This window comes from Dama dama, chromosome 11 (assembly GCF_033118175.1).
Source record: "Dama dama isolate Ldn47 chromosome 11, ASM3311817v1, whole genome shotgun sequence".
Classification (NCBI taxonomy): Eukaryota; Metazoa; Chordata; class Mammalia; order Artiodactyla; family Cervidae; genus Dama; species Dama dama.
Window position 1 is genome coordinate 13552780 of NC_083691.1, and position 26425 is coordinate 13579204.

A 26425-nucleotide genomic window follows, 5' to 3' on the forward strand; every position below is an offset into this window, starting at 1 on the left:
CCGAGCGGGGCTCCAGCGGCAGGGCGGCCGCCGCCGCAGCTGGAAGGGGAGGAGGACCAGGAGGAGGGAGAGGAGGAGGAGGAGGAGGAGGGGGCGGGGGCCTCTCCAAGTTTGTCGGGACCTTCTTCCGAGGCAGCGGCGGCGGCAGCCAGGGAGGCCGGGGCTGCGCGCGGGCCGGGGGCGGGGGCTGGGGCCGGGCCCGGGGCGGCGGGGCCGGCGCCTCCGCTCTCCTCCTGCTCGTGGTTCAGCCGTTGCTCGTACTGCGGCCGTGGCCCCTCTCGGCACGGCTCTCCGAGCCGCGCGCCCGCCGAGCCCGCCGCTCCCCGGCCCATGTACTGGAAGCATGAGAACGCCGCCCCGGCGCTGCCCGAGGGCTGCCGGCTGCCGGCCGAGGGCGGCCCCGCCACCGACCAGGTGAGCGAGCGAGCGAGTGGGTGAGCCGCCCGGGCCGGGGTCGGACAGGGACCGGGACCCAGCCGGGCCGGGCCGGGCGACGGGCGGCCGCGGGGAGGAGGGGTGCGGGGGTGCGCCTGGGAGTGTGTGTCTGTGAGTGTGTGAGCGCGCGCGAGCACGAGGAGGGGGGGTCGCGGAAAGCGGGAACACATTATGCAAATGTTGGAGGAATTTCTCAAAAAGCGATTTAGCAAAGACACAGGCGAATCAAGAGGAGGCGAGGCGGGTATTGTCCGTCTGAATAGGCGCTGATAGCGCCGATGCGCCGGGGGTTGTGCCGGCGCAGCGCTGAGAATCGCGGCGCGGGGCCGGTCCCGGGAGATCCGAGGGGCTGGAGGGTGCTCTTTCCTCTTCTTGGACGCCTCCCTTTTCTCTTTTGGGCCCCGTTTCGTCCCCAATCTCGCCCCCGTTTTACTCTGGGTTTCCCTCGGACTGGCCCTCGGCAAGCGCCTGAGTCCGCGTCAGCATCGCCGCATCAATTTCGCCGCGCGCGCGGGGCGGACGGGCGGATGCTCCCAGCGCTCAGGGTTTTATTTTCCTCAAGCGCCCCTCCCCAGTCTCTTTTTTATTTTCTTTCTTTCTCTCTTTTCTCCTTTTTGCATTTTGCGCCGAGAGCAGGAGAAGGGAGCGAGGAAGGGGGGTGGGTGGAGGGAGAAAAAATTCGATTTTTAATTACTACCATTAAAAAATCAAATTTGCAATTCTTTGGGCGGCCTGATGGATCTCACTGATTGACAGTTGGAATTGACACTCTGGCTACCTCTTATCTTGGGCATTCACGACAATTTCTAATTGCAGGTAGTTTGTGTGTGTGCGCGTGTTTTTTTTCCCCCTCAGAGGCTTGGATTGCAAGGGAACTAAGCGATTACTTCAAGAGCCACGGGTTAAGTGCAGGGAGAGGGGGAGAGAGAGGGAAAAAATCCAATCCAAATTCAAATTGCTTCATTAGAGAGACACCGCTTTTGTGGGGAAGGGCTTTAAATGCCCACTACAAAGTTAGGACTCATTGTTCCGCGCCGGTTTATATAACAGGCGCGGGGAGGCGCTGGGCTCAGGCTGCGCGGAGCCACAGTGCTGCAGCCGCCGCCGCTTGCGTTCCCTCCCCCCTCCCCCAGGTGATGGCCCAGCCAGGGTCCGGCTGCAAAGCGACCACCCGCTGCCTTGAAGGGACCGCGCCACCCGCCATGGTGAGTTCGTTCGGCCCTGCCTTCGGTCCTCGGTCCCCTGGCGGCCGGGCCCTGGGGAGCTAACGCGGCTTTCCGGCCCCGAACAGTTGCCCCGTGCGTTGGGGGACTGCCGCAGGGCGCCGCCCCTCTCTGAGCCTCGGTTTTCTGGCCGGGAAGGCGAGCTTTGACCGCTCCTGGCACCTAGGACGCGCGTGCTAAAAGTTGGAGCCGTCCTTTCCTCTCCAGTAGGCCCTTCCAAATTCCTGTCCTGTAGCCCGTGGCTTGTCGTTTGCGGGGGATTTCGTTGTCGGTTGGTTCGCTGAGGCCGGGGTCTGTCTCCGAGGCAGCAGCAACGCTGGGCATCCGACTCGGCCCGCAGCTCAGAGTGCGGCTCTCGCTCTCCCCCCACCGCAGGCTCAGTCGGACGCTGAGGCCCTGGCCGGCGCTCTGGACAAGGACGAGGGCCGGGCTTCTCCCTGTACGCCCAGCACGCCTTCCGTCTGCTCACCTCCCTCTGCCGCCTCCTCCGTGCCGTCCGCCGGCAAGAACATCTGCTCCAGCTGCGGCCTGGAGATCCTGGACCGCTATCTGCTCAAGGTGAGACAGGGGCGGGGTGTTGCGTGTGTGTTGGCGGGGTGTGGGCTGTGACCCCGAGGACTGCAGGGGGAGCCACGCCGGCGCCGGGTCCCCTCAATCCGAATCCTTGCTCAGCCCCGGCCAGACTCCAGCGTCTTCGGGCAGATCTTAGCGTCTCTCTGCGCCCCCGGGTTCCCGTCTGAAAAATGGGCAGAGTTGATTTCTACCTCCCTGCGCCTCCATGTTACAGAAGAAAAGTGGGGGAAGTCACATGTTCCTTCAGATCTCCGGCGCCTGTGTCTGCTAAGGGGGCCGGGGAGGCTGGAGCCGGGCGCGCGCAGAGGTCCGCGCTCAGCCGCCCCCCATCTCCGCCCCCTCCCCAGGTCAACAACCTCATCTGGCACGTGCGCTGCCTCGAGTGCTCCGTGTGTCGCACGTCGCTGAGGCAGCAGAACAGCTGCTACATCAAGAACAAGGAAATCTTCTGCAAGATGGACTACTTCAGGTAGGCTGCGCCGCAGGGCCAGCAGTGTCGCCGGGGGCGCGCAGAGGCCGTTTGTCAGCTGCGCTCGGTCTCTGCCTCCGGAGGCCCCCGCGTCCCGAAAGCCCCGGCGCCGAGCCGCGCGGGGGCCCAGCCCGCCGGCTCTCAGCGCCAAGCACCAGGAGCTCCAGGCCGCGCGCCGGTGCTGGCAGGGGTTCGGGCCGGTGATCCGCCTCCGGTGGCTGAGGCCCACTCGGTTTTGGTCGCGTCTCTGGCTCCCTCTCGGTTCCTGCCTGAACCTCAGGCTCCTGTTCCGACTCCCAGCGCGTCGGTCGAGCTCCGAGGCCCCCGGCCCTGGGTTGTAACCCTACTCCCACTCCAGCAAAGCCGGCGTCTCTACCCGGCAGGACCCTGAGCTGGGCTCCAGACTCTTGTCTCGGCTCTGGTCCCGGCTCTTACCCCGGCCGGGTTCGAGGCTGGATTCAGCTCTGGTTCGGCCTCAAGCACTAGCCTTCGCATGGGTCTAGGATCCGAACCCATGTTCAAGCTTTCGATCTAACCCCCGACCTCGGTCTCCGGCTCCGCCTCAACCCAGGCCCCGACATCGCTCGAGTGTAGGATTTCGTGTCTGGGATCCTGCCTGCGCCCTGGGCGCCGGTTCCAGTCCCAGCTCCGTCGCCGTTTCGGCCCGGGCTTCAGCCTCTCCTGGGTCTAGGCTCTGACTTTGGGCTGCCGGGACAGGAAGGAGGAGTGGGGCGCCGCAGCCAGGGCCCCGGAGTAGGATCACCCTGGCCTGCGCCCTCCGCCCCGCGGTGCCGCGTCCGGCAGCTCTCCACAGCAGCCCAACTGGTCCTCCTGCCGCCTCTCCGCCGCTTGGGCGCGCCTGGCTCCTCACCTCGCCTGGCTCGGCCCTGCCCGGGTCATGGTGTCGAGGTCACGGCGAGGTCAGAGGAGCAGCGACTGCCGGCCGGATCCCTAGGGGAAGCGTGAAGCAGGCCTGAACTCGGGTCTATAGAGTCCAGAGAGAGTGGAGTGGGATTGGTTCCTAGGCAGGACGCCTGTTCCCAAGAGCTTTCCTAGGAAGCTTTCCTAGGAGAAAGCTACTGCCCTACAACAAGCAGCCCCCATCCCTCCGACATCCTTCCCATCCCTGCCTCGGGAGAGGAGAGGTCACTGATGCAGCCTTCCTGGGAATACCTCAGCCCCAGAAAGATCCTCTAAGTCAGGGGATGCTATGTAAGGCAATGCCGCTTCCCCTGGCCCCTGGATTTGAGTCTCTGGGAACTTGGAAAGAGAGGACCTTGAATCTAGGAGGAGGCTTGTAGTATTTGGGGCTGGGGTGCTCTAAGGACACCTTAGGAAGCCTGGCTGGAAAAATGGACTATTCTCCATAGGTGCATGGGTGTGAGTGGAAGCGCAGCTAGGGTGTACATGGGCAAGGGCGGCTCTACCAGCTGGCCTGGGACTCCAAGTGCGAGGATGCAGCGTGTCTGTCTGTCCGGATCTGTGCAGTGGCCTGGGTGAATGTGTCAGCTGAGGAGGGCGAGGGGCGTGTGGACAGCGTGGGTGTACCTTTATAGCAAGCACTTGTCTGTCAGTTCATGTGTGAGTGGAGAGTGTGTGTCTCTGTGAATGCTTAGACCGTGCGTGCGCGTGTGTGGGTGTGTGTGTGTTGTCAAGTTGGTCAGGACAAGCTTCCTTCTGGCCTGGGGTCTGGAGGTGAGAGGCTGAAATCCCGTCATTCCCCACCCCACCACACACCCCTCCTCTGAGGGGCATTTCTCCTTTCGGCCTTAATCCAGGCACTGAGGGCTCAAGGGTGTGGAGTGACTGTGGATTTGTGGGTATGGGCTGCAGCCTGTGTGTATGTGAGGGCAGGGCTGTCATTCATTGTGTGGTGTGTAACCAGAGTGTGACCTCTCCCCTCCACTGTCCTGACTCTTAGCTGGCCAGGGCAGGAAGCAGAGGTTAGGGTCCCTGCTCTAGGCCTGACTCCAGTTGGTAAAGAAACATGCCAGCTGCCCTTTCAGGGCTCCGTGTGTTCATCAGTGGGCCAGCTGGGTTCCCCAGGCCGTCCTCTTCCCGCAGAGTGAAGCAGGCCTGGCCCCCTCTCCTGGTTCTCCTGGTGGCAGCAGACCCGCCACCCTGTGAGCCACTTGCCCATGTGTCTCTGCTGCTTCTCCAGCCCCAGCTCATGCCCAAGGCTGGACCAAGCCTCCTTGGTTGATGTCTTTCCTAGATCTTCAAGGATTAGTCAAAACTCAGATCTTGACCCTACTGTTCAAAGCCTCCATTGCCTTCCTTCCCACGGTAGTGGGACAAAGCAGGAGATGTCCAGCTATCATGGAGACACAGAGACCAGACTCCATGAGGCCAACCCTGAATCACTGTGTGACCTCGGACAAATCACTGCATCTCTCTGCCCTCAGTGTCCTACCAGGGTATCTCTCTGAGCTGCCAAGAAGGCCAGTGAAGGGAGGAAGGCTCAGCAGAGGCTCCCTAAAGGGTAGGTGCTATGGGTGTCACCACTGGCAGGGTGGCAGAGGCATCCCGCCCTGGTGGCATTTCCTCAGACAGCTTGGGGAGCAAGAATGGGGCTGGGCCATTTCTGGGCTGCAGGTTCTGAGCACTAATCCTTTTCTAGTGACAATAGCCCCCAAAGCAAAACTAAAACAGATTTTTGGTTAAGAAAAGAGTGAATAAAGGCTCACATTCCCTGGGATGAGAGAAGAATTGTGGCTTTTCTGATGATTTCTCCCCCAGCCAGGTCTCCCTGCAGGCATAACTCATCCCTGGCAGCCCCACCTGTAACAAAAATAATGAAACCCACAAAAAGGGAAAGAAAAAAGGCGGAGCGCCAGGCGGGGACTATTGTCTGCTCTGAGCAGCAGCCCGGGCTCTGGGTGGCTGCTGGAAGAGAGCTCTTCCTGGAGAGAGCACGGTGGCGTGGAAGGCAGCTCTAGATTGGGACTCAGGGAAGGGCCTAGCACTCAGATTCTCTGGCCCTCTGTTTCCTGAAACCCAAGATCAAGGGTCTGATGGGAAATGGGCTGGAGCACTCACCCCAAAGAGAGGCCAAGATTTCTGAACAGGATGCCGGGAGGGAGGAAGTGGCCAAGACCCCACTGGTAGCTTCCGAGGTCCTCTGACTTCTGGTCTTATTCCCCAGGGAAGGGCTTCCTCTCGGTTCTGTCTGCTATCTTGCCCTTCCCTGACGCTGGTCTGTAGACTTCTATCTTCTTTGGCAGAGCTGGTAGCACTGGGGGCTCAGGAGGCTAGATGTTAGGAAAGCACTCCAAGCTCACCGGGGCAAGACGCAGGTGGCTGTGCCTGGGTGGGGTAGAGTCTGGAGGGTCATTGCTGCTCCTGGCTTCGTTGGAGGAGATTGACTTTCCACTGACTATGTGCCCTCTCTGAAATCACTGGACCTCTCTACCTCAGTTTCTCCAACTCACCATCCAAACAGGGACCTCACCAGCCCTTGTGGCTTCAGTCAGATTCCCACCTCCCCTCACTCCCTGAGTCCTAGCAGAAAAAAAAAATTTTTTTTTTCCATCAGGAAAGTGTGTGATCCTTTTAATGTCTTCACTTTTTGGGTTAAGACCGTTTTGCTTTCTATTTGCTTCCAAGAAGTAGGGGGGAAAAAGTCCTGTGTGTGGGGGGTGGGGTGGGAAGATAGTGTTCCTTTCTGGGGGATTCATGTCTCAACAATCAAAACCCCAGACAGGTGACTTCTCTGGTGGTCCAGAGGCTAAGACTCCATGCTTCTAATGCAGGGGACCTGGGTTAGATCCCTGGTCAGGGAGCTAGATCCCACATGCTGCAATTAAGACCCGGTGCAGTCAAATAAATAAATATTTTTTTAAAAAATAAACCAACCAGACAGCTTCCTCCCACCCACTGACCTGTGGCTGCTGCCCCACATTGACTGATCTGAAATGCCCCTCTGGCCCCTCCCCTCCTGAAGTGTCATATCAATTGTAGACTGGGGGAGACAATGTCCCAAGAGAATAGAGAATGCGTCCCACCAGTGAGAGAGCAGAAGAGGACAGGACCGAGGATGCTGTCCCAAGACTGTACAGAGCGCTTCTCTAAGCTGGGAACTGTGTTAACCCTTTACATCTCATTGCTTTATCTTATTGAATCCTCCCATCCACCCTGTGAGTAGGTAATTGTCATAACCCCTACATTATAGGATGGGAAGCAGAGGCCCTGAGTGGTGAGGTCACACAGCTAATAAGTGGCAGAACTTGGATAACCCTCACGGCGGCCTGACTTACCATCCTTATGTCTCAATATTTGGCACTCTTCTTCTGCAGCTGAGACACTCAGCAACCTGCTGCCTCTGCAAGGTGGGGCCCATGGGATGGCAAAGACCACACCCACCCAGCCACCCCTGCTGGCCCTAAGACTCCCTACCCTGGCTGGCTGGCTTCCCTTTGTGCTCTGACTGACTGTCTGACTGACTGTCCCTGGGTGGGCCCTGGGAGCACTTGAGCAGGAGTGAACTTCTCAGAGTCCCAGTGACTGGAGGTTCAGGTCACAAGGTCCTTAGCCCTCTTGCCTTCTGACCACGGGCATGGGGCGTAAAGGGTTAACTACCTCTCCTCGCGTTGATGGGGGTGGTGTTCAGAGAGTGCCCGGGGCTGGGCCTGGGAAGGGGGGCTGCCCACCATGGTTCCTGTCCCCCACTTGGCCCTAGTGACTTAGGGCAAGCCTGCCGGCTTCTCTTCCTCGTTTCCCCTTGAACCCAAGCTCCGACCACATACTCCAGCGGGGGAATCCCACCCCCTCCCCCGGACCCCAGGGTCCCCGGGGAGACTCAGAGCTGGGAAGCGGCCCCCCACCGCGGCTGAGAGCAGCCCAGCGGCCGCCAGCTGTTGGGGGACAGATGTTGGGGGAGCTGAGAGAGGCGTTCGGGGAGGGGCTTGGGCTGGGACCTCCGAGGAGTGGGGCGTTTTAACCTCTTAAATGCTGGTTCTGTTGTTTTCGGCTTCTTTTCCTGTGGGTTTGCAAAGCAGGGAAGAAGCAGAAGGCATAGGACCACTCCCCCCGCAACTTGTTTGCCTCATAGAATCTCTTCTCTAAGGCCCTCAAGTGAGCGTCCCGAACGCAAAACAAGAGAACACTGGTTTTGAGTGTCAGCGCCTTGTCTCACTAGCTTCTTAACAGTGTCCCCCCGCCCCGCCCTCTGAGCTCCGGTTTCCAGAAAAGGGGTAGCGTAGCAATGGGGACAGGAGTCGTAGTGAAATTCCGATGGGCTCTTCCGTTGAGGCTCATTCACGCAACAAATAACTGCTGGGCTCCTACTCGGTATCCAGGAAAGACAGGCGGAGAGAGCTAGCCTGCTTCCGTCCCTGGCGCACAGTTCCCTCCGCAAAGCCACGAGTACCCAGATGTCTGCGTTCCCCGCTGGCGTGGACAGAGGGCAAGGCGGTGCGCGGCGCCCACTCCACTCCTCGCAGCAGCTGCCAGGCTGTGCTTCCTACCTCCGACACCTCTCCATTCCCAAAGCGCCTCTGTGCTTTGCGCCTTTGCCCCGCGGCGCGCGCTGGGACCCAGGGAGGGGCGCGCACAACGCAGGGGGGAGGCGGGCAGTGGCCGCGCCCCCTAATCCCTTTGGCGCTCCCTTCGCAGCTCCCGATCACCCCTTTCTTGAAGTTTCGTTGTCTCTGCCGCCGATTTCGCTGCTTCCGGAATTCGGCGGCACGGGCCTCTCTGTCCGCCTGGGAAAGGAGTCTGTCGGTTTGTCAGAGCCTGGATCCGCAAGTCTCCTGATGCCCCTTGTTTATGCTACCTTCCACGGGTTGGGGACACGCTTCAGGAGCGGCCCGAAACGCATCCCAAACTGCAAAATGACCCCCATCCCCATCTAGGATTTAAACGCGAGGATGGTTTTATTGACTGGGCGGAGACACGGCGCGCGCAGAGAGATCCTAGAGCTGGGACAGCTCCCGGCATTTGGGGTGATACGAGGAGGGCGATAAAGTTGCTGAAAGGTCGCCTGCGGTTCCCGCCTCAGAGCAACGGGGTGAGGGCTCTGCGAGCGGCCAACGGAGGCGCAGAACGCGCGCGGCGTCGCGGACTCGTGGAACGGGAAGATCAGGGATGCTCGAGGAGTCTTGGATGCGTCCTGGCGGAAAACGACGAACCCTGCAGAGCCAAGAGCCAGGATCTGGGAATTTGAACTCTGGTTCTGCTCACCGATCCCGGAACACGGAAACCGCTTCCTGGAGACGCAATAGCTCTCGCCTGCATCTCAAGGTCGGGGCCTTCCTGTACCGACTCTTTAAGGCTCCCTCTACTCGAGACTGCGGAGGCCCCAGGCCCTGCGCGAGGGAGTTTCCCGGACCCAAGGCTCGGAGTGGGGATGCGACGCAGTCAAACCAGGCCCCTTTCCTGTTCATACCACCGGGTTTCAACTCTACCCATCTCCAGTCCCACTGCTTCCGCAGGTTCTGGGAGATTTTTTTTGCACGTCGGAAGGGACCTCAACCCGTGTTTCACGCTCCGTGTCGTCTTGGACAAGTCACTTGTCTGCCTTGAACCTCCGATTCCACGTGTGCAAATTGGGTGTCAGAGTCCCCACTTCACATGGCTGCGGCGAGGAAAAACCTGGAGCATCGCGAGGGTTCTGCACCCGGCTGGCCCTTCCTTCTTCTTCCTTTCAGAGGCCAGGAAATTCTCCCAGTCCGGAGCCGGGCAGTGGAATTCGGAATCGCCCCTCGGGCAGGAGCAGACTAAAATGGGCAAAACGATTTCCTCTCCTCTTTACTGAAGGATTGGAAACGGAGACCGCGGACTGTGCCGGGGAAGCCGAATTTCCGGGGTGGGAATCCGCTTCTGTCTGTTTGAGGGACGGTTGACTAGGCCCAGGCGCGCAAAGCGGCCTGAGCGAACCCAGCGGCCGCCGACAGGGTCCCCTAGAACACCTTGTGCAAGAGAGCGGCATGGCACTGGGGGGACGCCTATAGTCGGCGCTGGCCGAGGCCTCCGCTCCTGTACTCAGTTCAACCCGAGACCGTTTATTCAACCGGCAGTTGCTTGTGTTTGCCAAGGCAGGCGAGGCTATAACCAGAGTGCATTTGCTGGGCTGGTTCCTGCGCGCTCTCAAGGCGCTTCCCAGTGCTCTTTTGGGTGGAAATGTGCCTCTGGGGACACAGAGGCAAATCTCCTAGAGCTTTTCCCAGGAATGCCGGGGTGGAAGGGAGAGCCAAGAATCCCGTCTTTTACAAGTCGATGTGTTCAGTGCTGAGAAGGTGGTGCTGGGAGCCGTGGAGCTAGGAGTGGGAGGTCCGCTGTGGGAAGAGGAAACAGTCTGTGCCAGAGCCTGGGGAGTGGGGAGTGCTTCAGAGGGGTCATAAGACCTGGGACCACCTTGCTTCGTGGCTGACTCAGGCTCATGCTTGGGTGTGGGGTGAGGGATCTTGAGAAAGGTTAGGGAGGAGATGAGCCAAGAGAGGATGTGGTCTGTTGAGCCCAGTCAACTCCAAGGATCTTGGACCAGATCCTGAGCGTAGAGTGAAGCCACCAGAGGATTTTAAGCTGGGTAGGGAACAGCATAAAGCATCCGTGCTGGCAACTTCCCTGTAGCCACCTTGTGGAGGCTGAGTTGGCCAGGGTGACGCTGGAAACAGACGTAAAGATGGGCAGTGAGAGGTGCATGATGGGAGCAAGGCTAGGAAGGCAGCGCTGGCCGTGGAGAGGAAGAGATGGGTCCCAGAGATACTTAGGAAATGGAACCTACAGTGTCTGATGATTTGTTGGTTGCTGGGTTGAGGAGAAGAAGTGGTTGATTTAGGTTTCTAAGCTTGAGGGGCTGGATAAGTGGGGTCACCATTCCCTGAAAAAGAGTGTGCACCAGAGGGTCAGCGCAGGGTCACTGGGTGAGTCATCTACTTCAAGAAAAGACTTTCCCTGGTGCTCCCGGGACAGGCCTTGGGCTGACTTCTAGGACAGGGTAAACCAGACTCTGCTGCTTCTTGGAGGGGCTCCCAGTCCGGTGGCGGTGGAGGCAGCCACACCACAAAGTGGGAGGGCGAAGGGGAAGCGGCAGAATCAAGAAAACTTTGAGAGAGAGTGAGGCATTTGATCTGGGCTTTTCTCTCTTGTTAGGATGACACAGGGCTCCGGAGTCTGAGACTGTAGCTGCTTACTAAACCAATAGCACTAACCATTGCTATTGTCACCTCGTTCAGCTCAGGGCAAGAAAATGAGAACTCAGAGAAGCTAAACACTGTGTCCAGGGTCACAAAGCCAGTGAGTGCATACCTGTCTATGCTTTCAAGACACTCGAATTTCTCTACAGCTGGGTTACAGTTTATTCTTCTCAAGAGTCACACTGGCTAGGGCTTCTCTCCTTGCAAGCTGTGTGACCTTGTGCCCATTACTTTACCTCTCTGGTCCCCATTTTCCTCATTTGCAAAAATGAAGATTAATTGGGACAATCAACATAAAACACTTAGAATCTTGCTGGGCAAGTGGTAAGTGCTCATAAATTTGCCAGATTATTACTATTATTACATTTCCCATATATTTTATTGAGCAGAGTAATGTTATATACAGATTCAGTGATCATGGTAGACTATTTGGAAAACTCAGAAAAGCACCAAGAAGAAAGTAAGAAACCACCCACCAGCTCACCTTCCAGGTGGGACTTGGCTGCAGGGGATGGTGAATCCAGACAAAGGGAAATGCTTGCGTGAAGTCCTTTGGGAACCGGGCGTGGCAGAGACTCAGGGGTTTGGATGGCTGGTCTGAGCCTCGCCATCCCTTCTTTCCCCTCCCCGGCCATTTCCCACAGCCGATTCGGAACCAAGTGCGCCCGGTGTGGCCGACAGATCTACGCCAGCGACTGGGTCCGGCGGGCGCGCGGCAATGCCTACCACCTGGCCTGTTTCGCCTGCTTCTCGTGCAAGCGCCAGCTATCCACGGGCGAGGAGTTTGGCTTGGTTGAGGAGAAGGTGCTCTGCCGTATTCACTACGACACCATGATCGAGAACCTCAAGAGGGCCGCGGAGAACGGTACCCAACCCGCCCCTACCCCTCCCCACCCCCAGCCCTCTCTGACCCCCATGCCACCTCAGCACCCCAGGGACTGCTTGCAATTCTCTAGATCCCCCTTTATCACCTGGGGGCAGCATGAGGGTGGGGCTGTGCACGGACCTTGCCCTTCTGGCTCCACCATTTGTTTGCAAGTCTGAAGTCACACTGCTGGTCCTTGCAAATTGTTTCCTACTCTGTAAAATGGGGCTAACGATAAGACACCTCAGAGATAGATGAGGCTGGTGTTCTGACAAGCCGAGAGGCACTCAATGAACCCTAGCGGTGACTCTCATCACGGGCAGCCTCCTCTGCCTTTGGATAGCTCTGGGTGGCCTGGAGGTTTATCCCCTCTCCTTTGCTGGAACCAGGTTTGGACCAGTCAGCCAGAGTTGATGCAACCCTCTCCTCCCAACTCCCACCCCAGTAGCTACGAGCCAGAGGTTTGGGGGTGGGGTTTTCCTTCTGGGCTGTAAGGAGAAAAGCCTTTGAGTCTAGAGACCCCAACTTCAGTTTTGCTTTTGGCAGGTTGCCCTGCCATACAAAGTTGCCTTTTCTTTCTGGGCCTCACTCTCCCTAGTGGAAAATGGTTATTGGACTACTGAAAGTGAAAGTTGTTCAATGTGTCCAACTCTCTGCGACTCCACAGATAGTCCGTGGAATTCTCCAGGCCAGAATACTGGAGTGGGTAGCCTTTCCCTTTTCCAGGGGATCTTGGACTAGGAAGATCCCTAAATCTCTTCTGTCTTTGATACTGAGATTTCTGAAGACACTTAGGCTCAGGTCTAAAACCCAGGTCTTCCCGGGTTTGTCGGGGCTAAGTCATAAAGTGTCTGCCCCATCCACAGTGCCTCTCAGGAAATATGGACCACCCTGCCTCAGTCTCCAGTCAGAGGACTAGTCAGGAATCCCCAGAGTGCTGTTTGCCATGGTCACAGCTCCAGTCAGTCACTCAGTCATGTCTGACTCTGAGACCACATGGACTGTAGCCCACCAGGCTTGGTTATCCATGGAATTTTCCAGGCAAGAATACTGGAGTAGATTGCCATTTCCTACTCCAGGGGATCTTCCTGACCCAGGGGTCAAACCCACATCTCCTGCTTTGGCAGGTGTATTCCTTACCACTGCGCCACCTGGGAAGGCTTGGCCACAGCAGGGCCATCACTTTCTCCTGCCAGGATCAGGGCTGAGTGGGTCTGGGTGGGGAGCAAGTGAAGCTGGGGTGCTCTGAATTTACCTTCAAGTAAACTGGGCAAGTCAGTTGTGGAGCTGGGATGGAAGTCCAGGAGTCAGCGTTTCCACCACACCATCAGTCACTCCAGGCTACTTCCATACCTGGACCAACTAGGACCACTGCTAGCCACAGCCTTGCCAGTTACACTCCAGCTCTCATAGCCAGGCTGACTCCAGACTCCTACCATGCTGGGAACTTGAAAGCTTATGACCTCAGATCTCCTTTACTGACCAGCCTTCAGTTTGGGCTATTGCTTTACTTGTAAAAGTTAAACACTCATGTGTCCATTATAGAAAATTTGGAAAGGATGGTTATGCAAAAAGAAGAAAATAAAGACCACTCCAAATGCCACCACCCCTCACATTTTAGTGTATATCTTCCCAGATTTTGTTCTATGTATGTATGTCAGAGTGTTTGTTTTGTTCTTTCTTTCTTTCAACACAGTGTTCCTAGTTAAAAAATTATGAATAGTGGTGGAGTTTCTGGAGATTTCAATTTTCTTCTTTGTGCTTATCTGAATTTTCTGAGTTATTGATAAGGAGCATGTACTACCTTTGCATTCAGAAAAATGAGATATTAAAAGAAAGGAATATATTTAGTGTGATTAAAAAAGTAATGTTAAGTGGAAAGAGAATAACACGTTCAGTTAACAAAATCAAACCTTAGAGAAGGTGATGACATGTGATTGTTGGAAAAAACTTCAGAAGCTGCAGAAACATTGAGTCTTCATAATTGCATTGCCTCTTCCTAAGCCTTTGGTGTATATCCTTCCAACCTTTTTGCTTCCATTTTTTTTTTTTTTTTTTTTAACAAAATTAGGATCACAGTTCTGTAACCTGCCTGCTTCCCATCTCCATCAGTCTTTGGTTTCCCCAGTATGTCAAGGAGGGAGCCCAAACTGGGATGCTAGAGTCAGCCAGCTTTCAGAATACTAGTCAAAAGGTCCAGAGCTGGGACTTCCTTCTCTCTGAACCTCAGTATCCTCCACCGTAGGTAACACGGGGATAATGACACCCATCCTCAGGGTTGTGAGAAGTACAGGGCACCCCCAAAGAGAAGCGTCTGGTACTGAGCAGATGCTCAGAAGTAGAAGGCCCTTCCCCAAAGACAGTTCAAGGGCTTAGAACCCTGGGATCCCCGCTCCCAGCCAACTCCGCTCCTGACACTTCCAGGGACCAGCTCCCCCCACCCCCGTCCTTTCCAGGCTGCCACTAGAAGAGATGGGGACGCGTGGTCAGCCACTTCTGTCGCCCCCAGGGAACGGCCTCACGTTGGAGGGGGCAGTGCCCTCGGAACAGGACAGTCAGCCCAAGCCGGCTAAGCGCGCCCGGACATCTTTCACCGCCGAGCAGTTGCAGGTACAGGGGCTGGCCGCGAGTGGCCGGGAGTGGGCGGGGCTTAGAGGACCTCCTGACTCCTCCTCTCTGCCCGACCCGCGGGTGGCGGGGAGGGGCTGTAGCTGCCTGGGGGCGTGGCCTCCGGGCCGGAGCCTCTGATTGGGCCGGGGCCTTGGCGACCTCGGTGGGCTCGTGCCTCACCGCCCCGCGGCGCCTGGCAGGTTATGCAGGCGCAGTTCGCGCAGGACAACAACCCAGACGCGCAGACGCTGCAGAAGCTTGCGGACATGACGGGCCTCAGCCGAAGGGTCATCCAGGTGGGGCCGGGGTGGGCGGGGCCTTCGGGTCTGGGGCGGGGCCTAGGGGCCTGGGGGCGGGCCCTCGAGCGCGTAGCCGGGCTGCTGAGCCGTGGAGTGGGTCGGGGAGCACACGTGGCCGCCCTTCCTCAGGTGGCGACGAGGCAGTCCCGCCTGGGGTCCCGCGGCGGCGCGTCCAGCCTTTTTCCGCGAGGCTGAGGCTGCTGAGGCTGTCGTTCCAGGTGTGGTTTCAAAACTGCCGAGCGCGTCATAAAAAGCACACACCGCAGCATCCCGTGCCACCCTCCGGGGCGCCGCCGTCCCGCCTCCCCTCCGCCCTGTCCGACGACATCCACTACTCCCCGTTCAGCAGCCCCGAGCGGGCTCGCATGGTCACCCTGCACGGCTACATCGAGAGTAAGTGACCGCGACACCCCGGTCGCCCGGCTTGTGGGAGAGCGGGTATAGACGAGCGCTCGTGGGTGGCGGAGGCGTGAGGAGGCCTTGCTGCGCCTCGTGAGTGCAGCTGAGGATTCCTCAGTCACTGGGAGGAGATGGGAGAGAGGAGTTAAGTTCCCCAACTCTGCCGCAGTGGAGCTGGACTCCTCCGTAAGAGGCAAGCCATTCAAAAAGTACTCTCTCAACACCCACTCTGTGCCAGGGACCGAGGACTAGAAAAAGAACAAGAAGGGTGAAGTCCCTTCCCTGGGGGAGCCTGCATTCTGGTGGGAGAGACAGGAAACAATACCAGAGAGATGAGCTGTTTGGTTTTCATCGTGGTGATTCCTGTAGTCAGGATTCTGGATGGGAGTGTGTGGAGATGTCGCCTCTCCTCCGGCTGAGAGCAGAAGGGTGGTAGGAGTGAGTGAGACACAAGGAGAGTGCAGGCAGCAGAGGAACCAAGTGTAGGCAGAAAACGCCCTGGCATGAATGCATTTGGGTCACAGAAGTGAGCCAGGTTGACAGGAGTACCCACAGCTGAGGCCGAGGGCAAATCACCTGACTTCCTGGAACCTGTTTCCTCATCTGTACACTGGCACATTAATGATGCTACCTCACAGGGTGATGATCTGCTCATGTGTTCAGTAAGTGTTTCTGAGTGCTTTCTGTGCCCTAAGCACTGGGATGCCTGTGTGCTAAGTCTCATCAGTTGTGTCCAACTCTTTGCAACCCCATGGACTGTATTCTGCCAGGCTCCTCTGTCCACGGGATTCTCCAGGCAAGAATACTGGAATGGGTTGCTATTTCCTTTTCCAGGGGATCTTCCTGACCCAGGGATCGAACCCACATGTCTTGTGTCTCCTGCATTGGTAGCTGGGTTCTTTACTCCTAGCTCCACCCTGGGGGACTCCAAGCACTGGGATACAACAGACCAAAGCCTGTGCTCTCCTGAGGCTCAGGTGGCAGGATGGGGAGGAGGGGAGACAATAAACAAATAAAGGAGGGAGGAGAGGTGTGTCAGTGGGGACTGAGCACTGTGGGTGAGGGGTGGCAGGTCATGGTGAAGTGTTCAAAGAGTGGAAATCTGGGGGAGAGACAGAGAGAGGAGCCTTGTGCATGTCTGGAGGATGGACATTTAATGAATTTGCTATTGAGCGGGTGCTTGTCACAGATTTTCTTTCCCTTTGAGGTTGTTTCTATTGATTGTTTCCTCAAAGCTGGGCATGGCCAGAAAGATAGATGGTGACAACATACCCACAAGCGCAAACCCTCTCTTCTCTGGGTTCAAGTAAAAGAGAAAGAGAAGGGAGGTCAGAGAGAGCACAGCTGTGTTGTGAGTCCCTGCCATGTGCCAGGCGCTATCTTGACAGATGTTTCTAAACATCACTGTTCTACTGCACAGATGAGGAAACCAACGGTCCACAGTAAGTTAGTGGGAGCCAGGATTCTTTGATAATGAAATGTGGGCTTTAGTGTCATACTGTGGGGCTTCAGAGCCCATCTCTGTCACTTACAAGCTGTGAGACATTGGGCAAGTGTCTTATTATCCTGGAATACCAGTTTCCTCATCTGTAAAAATGAAGACAATAAGAATCCAATCTCTTTTTTAAAAAGGAGAATACCTATCTCAAAGCAGTATTGTGAGCATCAGATGAGATCATTGACTTAATGTCTTCAGTATTTAGTAAGTCTGGAAAAGTATTAGCTGCTCTTGTGATGGTGGTGGTGGTTCTGGCTTGCAGAGCTGCGAATGCAGAATCCTGCCTACTGCACCCGGCTGCCAGTTGGAAGTGGCAGTGTCTGCCAGTGTCTCTTTGTTCTGTTCCATTTCTGAACCATCTACTCAGTAGGAGGGACTCTTTTCCTCCTTTCTTTTCTAAACAATAACGTGTTTAAGCTGCAAAGAGCTCACTGACAATCTTGTTCATCTGTAAAAGGTGCCAAGCACCAGGGGCTCTCTAGGTACCAGGAGTCTGGGCCACCAGCCAACATTTGCTGGGAAGTTGGTAACAGATCTAGGTGACCCCACGGAGAGTGGGGCCATGGTCTCCGGAGCTATGTCAGGACTCTGTCCACATAGTTTGTTGGCCAAGCCTAGGGACACCTAGAGAAAGGACTGAAGTGCCCTTTCCTCTTCCCCTCAAGGTGAACCCAGCTTGAGGCAGGAGGCGTCAAGGGTGTTTCAGTATGCTGCCTCCTGCTGTGAGACTGAAGGTCCCCTTAGAAATTTTCTTTGCCATTCACTGAATTCACAGGTTCCTGCGTTTCCCAGAGCCTTCAAGCTTGGGCTTCCCTTCTAGCTCAGTTGGTAAAGAATCTGCCTGCAGTGCAGGAGACCCGGGTTCGATTCCTGGGTTGGGAAGATCCCCTGGAGAAGGAAATGGCAACCTACTCCAGTATCCTTGCCTGGAAAATCTCACGGACAGAGGAGCCTGGTGGGCTGCAGTCTGTGGGGTCGCAAAGAGTCAGACACCCCTGAGGGACTAACACTTACTTACTTCAAGCTTGGAGTCTCATAAAAAAGCTTTGGAACTAGACTCCAGAAATGCATACATATGCACATAGTTCTCCACATAATCTCAGGCTGTTCATGGGCCCTAAGAACAGCCCATATTAAGAATTCCTCCAGCTTCCCCAGATGAGGGAACTATAGCTCAAAAAGGCACAGTGACTTGCCCTGTTAAATATTAACTGCAGGTCTCTGTACAGGGCTCCTTCCCCTGCATCCAAAGAGGATGAAGTTCAGAGAAGAGTGAGGCCATAGGCATCACTGTGGTGGTAAAGAGGTGGAAGCATGAGAGATTTGGGTCAGACCAAGGATGGCCTTACCCCTCACTGTTTTAGATCTTGGAACAGGGTATAGAGATTCATCCAGCAAAATCTTAAAGAGTATCTACTAGATGTCATACCTTATTCTAGGTCCTGGAAATCCACAAAGATCTAGAATCTAGAAATAATCAAAAATTCCTGCCCTCATTAGAGGTTGCAGTCTAGCTGGCAAAGACAGATAATATCAAATAAACAATAAAAATATACAGTAAGTCAGATGATGGTAAGTGCTAAGGAGGAAAAATAAAGCTGAGAAAACAGGCAGGGAGGGTAGGGGGGAGGTGTTGGTGTTGGGTGGCAGTTGTGAATAGGGTAGTCAGGGATAGCATCCTAGAGAAGGTGACATATGAGTACAGAGTCCTCTATGGGAGGGGGGTAAAACCCTGGTGTTACCTGGGACATAAGAAGGTACAAGGCACCAAGGAAGGACTCGAATGGATGGGGTAGAGCCTTGAATGTAGGAATGTACAGCCTTGTATGTATATATTCATTTCTTTCTCTCTCTTTTTAAAACTTTTTAACTGTAATATAGTTGATTTACAATGTGTTAATTTCTGCTGTACAGCGAAATGATTCTATTATATATATATATATATATATATATATACACATTGTTTTTTAATATTCTTTCCCATTATGATTTGTCAGAGAATGTTGAATATAGTTCCCTGGGCTATACAGTAGGACCTTGTTTATCCATTCTGTATCTAATAGTTTGCATGTGCTAACCCCAAATTCCCACTCCATTCCTCTCCCACCTCCCTGCTTGGCAACCACAAATCTGTTCTCTATATCTATGAGTCTGTTTCTATTTCATAAAAGTTCATTTGTGTCGTATTTTAGATTCCACACATAAGTGATATCATATGGTGTTTGTCTTTTTCTTTCTGACTTATTATAAGGCTCTCTAGGTCTATTCATGTTGCTGCAAATGGCATTATTTCCTTCCTTTTTATGGCTGAGTAGTATTCCATTATATATGTGTACCACATTTTCTTTATCCATTAATCTATTGATGGGCATTTAGGTTGTTTACATAAATTGGCTATTGTGAACATAGGGGTGCATGTACATATTCATTTATGAGTGTTTATCAGTGAGTTAGACAGTTATCTTCAACTACGCTTCCCAGGTGGCAGAGTTGGTAAAGAATCTATCTGCTAACGCAGGAGACACAAGAGATGCAGTTTCGATCCCTGGGTCAGGAAGATTCCCCCAGAGAAGGAAATGGCAACTCCAGTATTCTTGCCTGGAAAATTCCATGGAGAGAGAAGCCTCATGAGCTATAGTCCGTGGGGTTGCAAAGAGTAGGACACAACTGAGCACACACAATAGGCAGTTATCACACACGGCTTCATTGCTCATAAAGACTTTCAGGGACTTCCCTGGTGGTCCAGCAGTTAGGACTCTGCGCTTCCATTGCGGAGGGCATGGGTTTAATCCCTGGTCAGGGAACTAAGATCCCAGAAGCCAAAAGACTTTCACATAGGGTACTGCAACCAACCCTATTGAAATTTTGCCCAGGGGCATCCCACTGGTAAGTGACAGAGGTGAAAATGGCCCCAGGGATCCAGCCTACCGAGCCCAGGGCTGGTGGGATGCTGCACGGAGACTGGGGGATGGGCTCCAAGGCATCCTCTCGTCCACAGGTCAGGTACAGTGCGGGCAGGTGCACTGCCGGCTGCCTTACACCGCGCCCCCGGTCCACCTCAAAGCCGATATGGATGGACCACTCTCCAGCCGGGGGGAGAAGGTAAATGGAGCCTGGCTGGGTGGGTCAGAGCCACCCCGCCAGGATTGGGTTTCCGGCAGGATTCTTGGCACTGAGCCGGCACCCTCTGCCCGGCACTCAGGCCCCCCTGTGCCCCACCATGCAGTCCCTTGATCTGGTGCCAGTGTGTTCGGCATGTACGGCCAGCCCCCTGGTAGCTCCCCACCACGGCTGGCCTTCTCTTTTTCAGATTTACGGACTTAGTTACTTCGCTCAAACGTTGCAGCTCTGAGCAGGGCTTATATCACATACCACCCTGCCTCCCACCATCTCCCAGGTTCCTCCTCCTGCTTCCTCCTTTGTGTTTCTATCTGTTGCGAGTGAATATCCTGAGCTGGTGGGGCCCAGGGACAGCAGGCCAGCTATAGTGGCCCTTGGTCAACTGGTAAGGCCTCCTTTGAGGAACCCGATCTCTGGTTGTCTCAAGCAGTAGGACTGGACGCCCAGAAGGGTGCTTGGACGGCACCCAGACCAGTGGCTGAAAGCTCTGTTCTTACGCCCAGGAAGCCATTTGTTTGTTCTTTCTCATAATGAAGGATGGAGATGAAACGGGGTTGGTGGGGAGACACTCTGGATGAAACTGCAGAGGGAGTAGAGCCCCCACCTCCCACTCAGCTCCAGGACAGCTCGCAGTGAGCCTTGAAAGCCACTGCTCTCAGACAACCCCTTCTTTTAGAAAATGAGGCCCAGGTAGCTCAAGATCACAGAACCGGAATGAGAACTTGTGCCTTTGTTCGTTCACAAAATCGGTTCTTCAACTGACATTTGCTAGGTACAGGCTGTGCCCAGGAGCCCCGAGTCAGCTGCCAGGAGCACAGAGATGAAGGAAATGTAGTTCCTGTCCTCGAGGAGGCCAATGGTTAGGACACAGCATGATTCAACTGTGATGCTGGGCCCAAGGGCGCTGGGGGTGGGGGCGCAGCTCAGGAGAGACACAGAAAGGCTTCCTGGAGGAAGGCACGCCTGAGCCTCAGGGTTCGGTAGGGAAGGCATGAGCCGCGACGGCTCTCGGGGAACCCAGAGCAATTCAGAGCTGCTGGCACACAAGCTTGGGAGGAATAAGAGTGAGGGGTGGAGCCCTCAGGTTGCCAGGGGGAGGCGCGTGGACCGTGGTGGGCCCTGGAGGTCTCTTTTAGAAGTATCACTGTAGTGGTCCTCGGAAAGACAGGGAGCCCTGGGAGTCAGAGGATGTGCTGGGCTTGGGGAGAAACAGGGCCAGGCCTGAGCGCAGTCTTCTATGCCTCGGCATCATTTGGGCAGCTCCTAGTGAGGCAGATTCCCCAGCCTCACCTGTGGGCAGCTGGGGCAGGCCCCAGGGTGTCATACCCAGCCCCATGATTCTGGCAGGCAGCCAGGAGTGGGACCACCTTTCCAGGACAGCCCCTCTTACTCCACCTCCTGATTGAGCACCTACCTGTGGGGCTGGGCTGAGGGCTGGGCACCATGGGGAAAGTAGATGATGCAGAGGTACAGCCAGCCAGTAGGACCAGTAGGTTTATAAGTAAATAGCAGGACGCATGCAGTCCCAAATTCTGGAGACCCCAGTGGTGGGTGACTCCACCCCAGGAACATCCCCTCTGAGACTGTCATACTCACAGGAAGGGCTGCCTTGGGTAAACAGCTTCTTTGTTCATGGCAGGCACTTTACATATGTTGTCTGATGCCCCCGATCACCCTGTGGATATGAGGATGGCATCCTCATGGTAAAGATAAGGCAACAGAGGCTCAGAGAGGTGACCCGACTTGTCCAGGGATGCAGCTAGCCCCTCGGATCTGAAGTCCACCTGGTTCAGTAATCACGTGCTTCCGAGCTGCCCTTCACAGTCTGCACGATGCTCTCTTTGACCTCATCCTTCACAGCCTCCCTGGGAGGATGATTGTGGTTGACTCCAACTCACCCCTGCATGCCCGGGCTCAGCCAGAGCAGCAGCTCACCCAGAGACACACAGCAAGTGTGGGTACAGCTGGCCTTGATCCTAGGGCTAGTTTCCCCCTGGGCTGCAGGAGAGCATTCGTCCTGTCACACCCTACACCGGGACTCAGAGGCAAGCTGGCACAGTCCCTGTCCTCAGGGTAGCTTAGAGCAGGAGGTGGGCAGCTACACCCCAGGGCAGTTGAGGATAAGGGATGAACGTGGATCTTTGAGGACCCAGAAGACAGAATGGCCAGCTCCAGGGGAGAGGCAGGGGACGTGAGGAGTCCCTTCCAAGGCATAGAGGTTTGGAAGAACTGCGGGGACAGCAGAGGGCTTAGTGTGGCGGGGGTCCAGGAAAGTGGGGGGAGCCATCAGTGGGGTTACATAATGAGGGCCCTGTACCTTCAAGCAAAGGGCCTGGGCATTATCTGGGGTCAGAGGGGATCTTTGGAAGGAATTAGCTCAGGGCTCAGCACTTGGAGATGAGCCCTTGTCTCCTGGTTTCTCAGCTAAGCCTGTGGTTATGTCTGGTTCAGCCTGAAGGATGAGCCAGTCTGGGGGTCTGGCAGCTTTTGGATGGGGAAGGTTTCTGGTCCCTGGGATTGGCTGCCTTGTCACAGTTCTCTCTTGCTGGCCCAGAGCCCCAGCTTCACGTCCAGCAACTCTACAGAAAAACACTTCCCCCTCCTCATGACCTTCCGCCCTCTCACTGTCAGACCTTCCTGCCAGCTCCCAGGAAACTTTTCTGTCCACATCTTGCCAAACCCCTGGGGCCTGGCAGACTGTGTGTGTCCAGGCAGTGCAAAACCCTGTGGGCTTTCTTCCAAATCCCTCCGGGCCTGATCCAGTCTGGTGAGAAGGAGATTCAGGGCCCCCTGGGGCAGCCCCCCCAAACCCACTCATCAAGACCAGCACTGGCCTGGCCCAGAGAACAGTACTCTGAGCATCGGGGTAGCATCCTGTGCCTCTGCCGTGTTGTCATTGGACTGCTCATCCCTGTGAGTTTCCAGAACCAACATTTCTTCCCAGTCACGGCTCCTGATCCCACATAGAGCTGGGAAAATTCTTAGAAATCAGGGCCCAGCCGTCATTGTTCAGATAGAGAGACGGAAGCTCATGGACAGGCAGGGTCCTCTCTCTGGAGAGAGCTTCTATTAGGAAGAGCCCAAAGCCAGGTAGGCAACCCAGAGACTAGAGAAGAGCAGCCTAAGGTGGGGGTGAGGTCCAGAGTCAGGCAGACCAAACCCCAGCTCGGCCACCTTCTCACTTTGGGACTTGGGAACACGGTTTCTCTGAGCCTCAGTTCCAGTATCCACAAAATGGGGACAGTAATCGTTCCTACCATGCAAGGTTGTTGCTGAAAGCAAATGCGATTATATATGTACAGGGCCTAACATGATGCCTGGTGTGCAGAAAGTGCTCCATGTGTGTTGGTTATTATTACGATGGCTCTTATGGCGAGCATCACCATTGCTTTCTTCCATCTCCTCCTCATGGAAACCGACCTGGGCCGTTAACATTCTTGATCAAAAAATGGAACAGCCATATGGCCACGCCCACTGGACGTCCTCTGCCCACCTGAAACCTCCTCCTGGCACGGGACTGACAAAAGGCACATCCCATTGGCCAGATAGCCAATAATCCTTGACCTGAACCTACGGGGTTGTGTTGGTGGCAGTAGGAGGTCAGCCAGGCATCTTAGGTGGGAGACGGGGAGAGGAGGCAGTCTGTCCCTGACCACCCTCTGTGTGTCAGGCACCTGGCGTGTCTCAGCCACCTGCCTCTCCAAGTGCTTGGACACATGAAGGGCTTGGCCCGTCGCCTGGTACTTGGTAGGCACCGTTGGTAACTTTCAGGGTGGCCTGGAGAGGAAGAGGCAGTGGGTCTAACGAGCATAGCTTATTCTAGAGCCAGGCTGGGGTTGCCGTGCTGGGTCCACCTCTTCTGGGCTGGGTGATCCCAGGCTCTTGGATTTTCACCTCTCTGGCCCCAGTGCCTCCCCTGTAAAAAAGAGATGGTGTCAGGGCACCCTGGTGGGGTTAAGGCCAGGCTCTGTGAAATCACGTCCATGTGCACTTATACCCAGTGCCAGGAAGTTTGCCCAGGAGGTGCTAGCTGCTGCTCTTGAATCTTGAATTCTGCTCTTGGATCTTCCTGATTCCTCCCCATCTGAGAGACAGAGGGAGAGAGGTGTGCTCATCCCTGTTTGACAGATGAGGAAACAGGTTCAGAGAGGTGAAGTGAGTTGCCCAAGGTTGCACAGCAAGCAAGTGACTGAGCCAGGATTTGAACTCAGATGTGAGCCCTGGGTCCCCCTCCTTCTCCAGGCCTTTGAGGACCTCTGGGGGGCTACCAGCTGGTGCCGACCCTGGCTCAGCCCCTTCCCACGTCCTCCTCTTGCAGGTCATCCTTTTTCAGTACTGACGCTGCCGGCACTTCCGCATCTGTCCATGGGCGACCTGCAGCTGTCCCTCAGCCTCTGAAACCCAGAGTCCGAGCCGCTGCCAGGGATCACCCGCTCTGCGTCCACCCCTCGTCTGCCATCCTGCCCGCCGCCAGCTGGGCCCCTGGGCCTGGCCTCCCCGTCTCCTGCTGAGAACCAGAACCTCCACCAGGAGCATGCGGAGCCTTCCTCCAGGAAAGCTAGAGCTCCCTGATACTTGGAGCCAGGGTGAAAACAACAGCCCGTGTTTCCCATTTAGTCAGGAGTCGTCCTCTTCAACTTAAGCTGATCACAATAGCAAAAGGCCGAATTGAATTGCGCGACGCCAACAGCCTTCCAATTTACAGGTTTTCTTTCCTCCCGTGTTGGCCTTTACTACTTCCTTGGAACCATCTCCAAATTCTGAATAGTCAACAACCCCCAGGGTTATCCACTCTGTTGCTTTTGTCTGGAAAACGCTACAGTGTTTATGGGATGTCCCCAAAGGAAAGCTATGTTCTAATTTTATCATTTCCATCTGTCTGGTTATGTCAAGTTAATTCAGAGAGAGAAGAGACACTGACCAACCCTGAGAGGCCCAATAGGGCAAAGATGGAGGCCTGCCCAGACCAAGAGGCAGGGGGATAGGGAGAGGGTGGGGGGAACAAAGACCCCCATTAGTTTGGAGGCCCAGGAGGAGTTGGCATGCTGGGCTGGGAGGGGCAGGAGCCATTTTAAGGAGAGGAAAGAGGAAACTTGGGGTGTGTGTGTTGGGGGCCCCACTTTCCCCGTTATCCAGCGTATGTGCGGGTGACGTAGCAGAGGTGGTTTTTGATCTGTGTGGCGACATTTCTGAATGTCTGGACAGGTTACACTTGGGGACGCTTCTTGGCTACTTGTTGACTCCCGATGGGTGAGGGTGCTTGGGCCACATCTTTTTTTTTGGTTGGGGGGCATCTCCTGAAGGGACTGGGGAATGGAGCCCAGGGAAAGGGCAGTCAGAGCATTCATTCTGGACCCATCTCTGCATAGAAGGAGGGTCCCGATGCTAAGTGAGTGTGCCAAGCCCAGGGTTCTAGCTGGCACTTCTGGGCTTCTCCAGCAACCCTGCCCAGAGCCAGCCCCGCCTGCTTCTGAGAATGCGGACCAGACAGCTGTGCTCACACCCACCCCGTCCTGCTACTCTTCCCCCCAAAAAACAAAAGGGCTCATGCTACACAAGACCATGATTTATGTTTTCAGGGGACACCCATTTGTCCCAAGCGTATCCTGTAATTTTAGAATTACTTTGTGTCCTGATGCATTTCCCACTAGAGGCTGCTAGTAAGCATGTTTCAGCCCAAGTCATCCTTCCTCCTTTGGTTCACCTGGTATGTTGCTTTGGGAAGGAGACTCTAGGACAGGGAAAGCAAGCTCATGGTACACAGGTATCTGCTGTCTCTGGTTTCACCCGTGGCAGACATCGATAATCGATTGCAGCACTATCTCGCTGAGTCTGGATAAGGGTTCGGAATCCCAATGCTTGAAGCTGGCACTTAAGATGAAAACTTATATGCCATTCTCGCTCTGCGATCTGGAGGAAGGCTGGGCCCGGGTGCAGCCCCTGAAGGGAACCTGCTTCTTTTCGCTTTCAAAGACAGTTCCAGCTGATTCAGGGCAAAGAGAAGGCACCCCTCTGAATGCGGGTGGTGCAGCTCAGTTCAGAACTCACCTAGTGAATAATGTGTGCTTAGCCCTGTGCTCGGAGCTGACGTTAACAGGAGCAGCTGGGCCCGATCCCTGGTGATTGGGGAACTCTAATCTTTCCTTTGAGTTCTGCTCCCAGTGATCGCAGTCCCAAGCACCATCAGGTGGTGAGTGGCCAGCCGAGTCCTGCCCAGGGTCACCTAGTACCCACTCTGCCTTGAGCCTCCCCCCAGGGTCTGTTCCTTGCGTGGATCACGTGGTTGTAGCATGTTGCGGTTCAGACATGTCTCCACTAGCCTGATAGAGCAGCCTGAGAACCTACAGGCCATCAGGACTATTTATTTAAATACAAAGTAAAAGGGGGAAAATACACACACACATACACACACACACGGAAAAAAAAAAAAATTGTAAGCACTTTTTTGTAAAACCAATGTCTGTTTTGTTACATACCTTTCATGTTGTGCTTTGTAAATGTCTTATTTGTGTAATAAATAAAGTTAATGCAAGTAGAAGTGCTGGCACTGACCTCCGGAGCACAACAGAATTCCATTTCTTTCCTGTTCTCTGGTGAAGGGCTCAGGCTCAGGCCTGGCCCCCAGAGTAGCAGGGCTGCTAGCCAGTGAAACCCCTTTCCAGAAGGTTGGTTCTGTTTCCCAGCTAGGAGGCTGAGCAGGGTAAAGGCATCATGGTGGGTTTCTTCTCTACTCTGTGCTGTGCCGGCAATCAGGCTGGCTGGTGTACCCCCTTACTCCCGACCACCCTCTGCTGGGCCC

General features: G+C 55.3%; 1 protein-coding gene across 2 annotated transcripts; it reads left to right on the forward strand.

Moving 5' to 3' along the window:
* Positions 1-330: 330 nt before the first annotated feature.
* Positions 331-26166, forward strand: LHX6 (LIM homeobox 6). Of its 2 annotated transcripts, XM_061156197.1 has the most exons (10): positions 331-414; positions 1569-1640; positions 2034-2216; positions 2579-2700; positions 11480-11700; positions 14210-14310; positions 14511-14606; positions 14828-15002; positions 19505-19608; positions 23945-26166. In XM_061156197.1, exons 1-10 carry the CDS (start codon positions 331-333, stop codon positions 23963-23965), a joined length of 1179 nt encoding a protein of 392 aa, XP_061012180.1. In that variant the 3' UTR covers positions 23966-26166. The 2 variants fall into 2 exon arrangements, with proteins under 2 accessions (XP_061012180.1, XP_061012181.1); XM_061156198.1 differs by lacking the exon at positions 19505-19608.
* Positions 26167-26425: the final 259 nt, after the last annotated feature.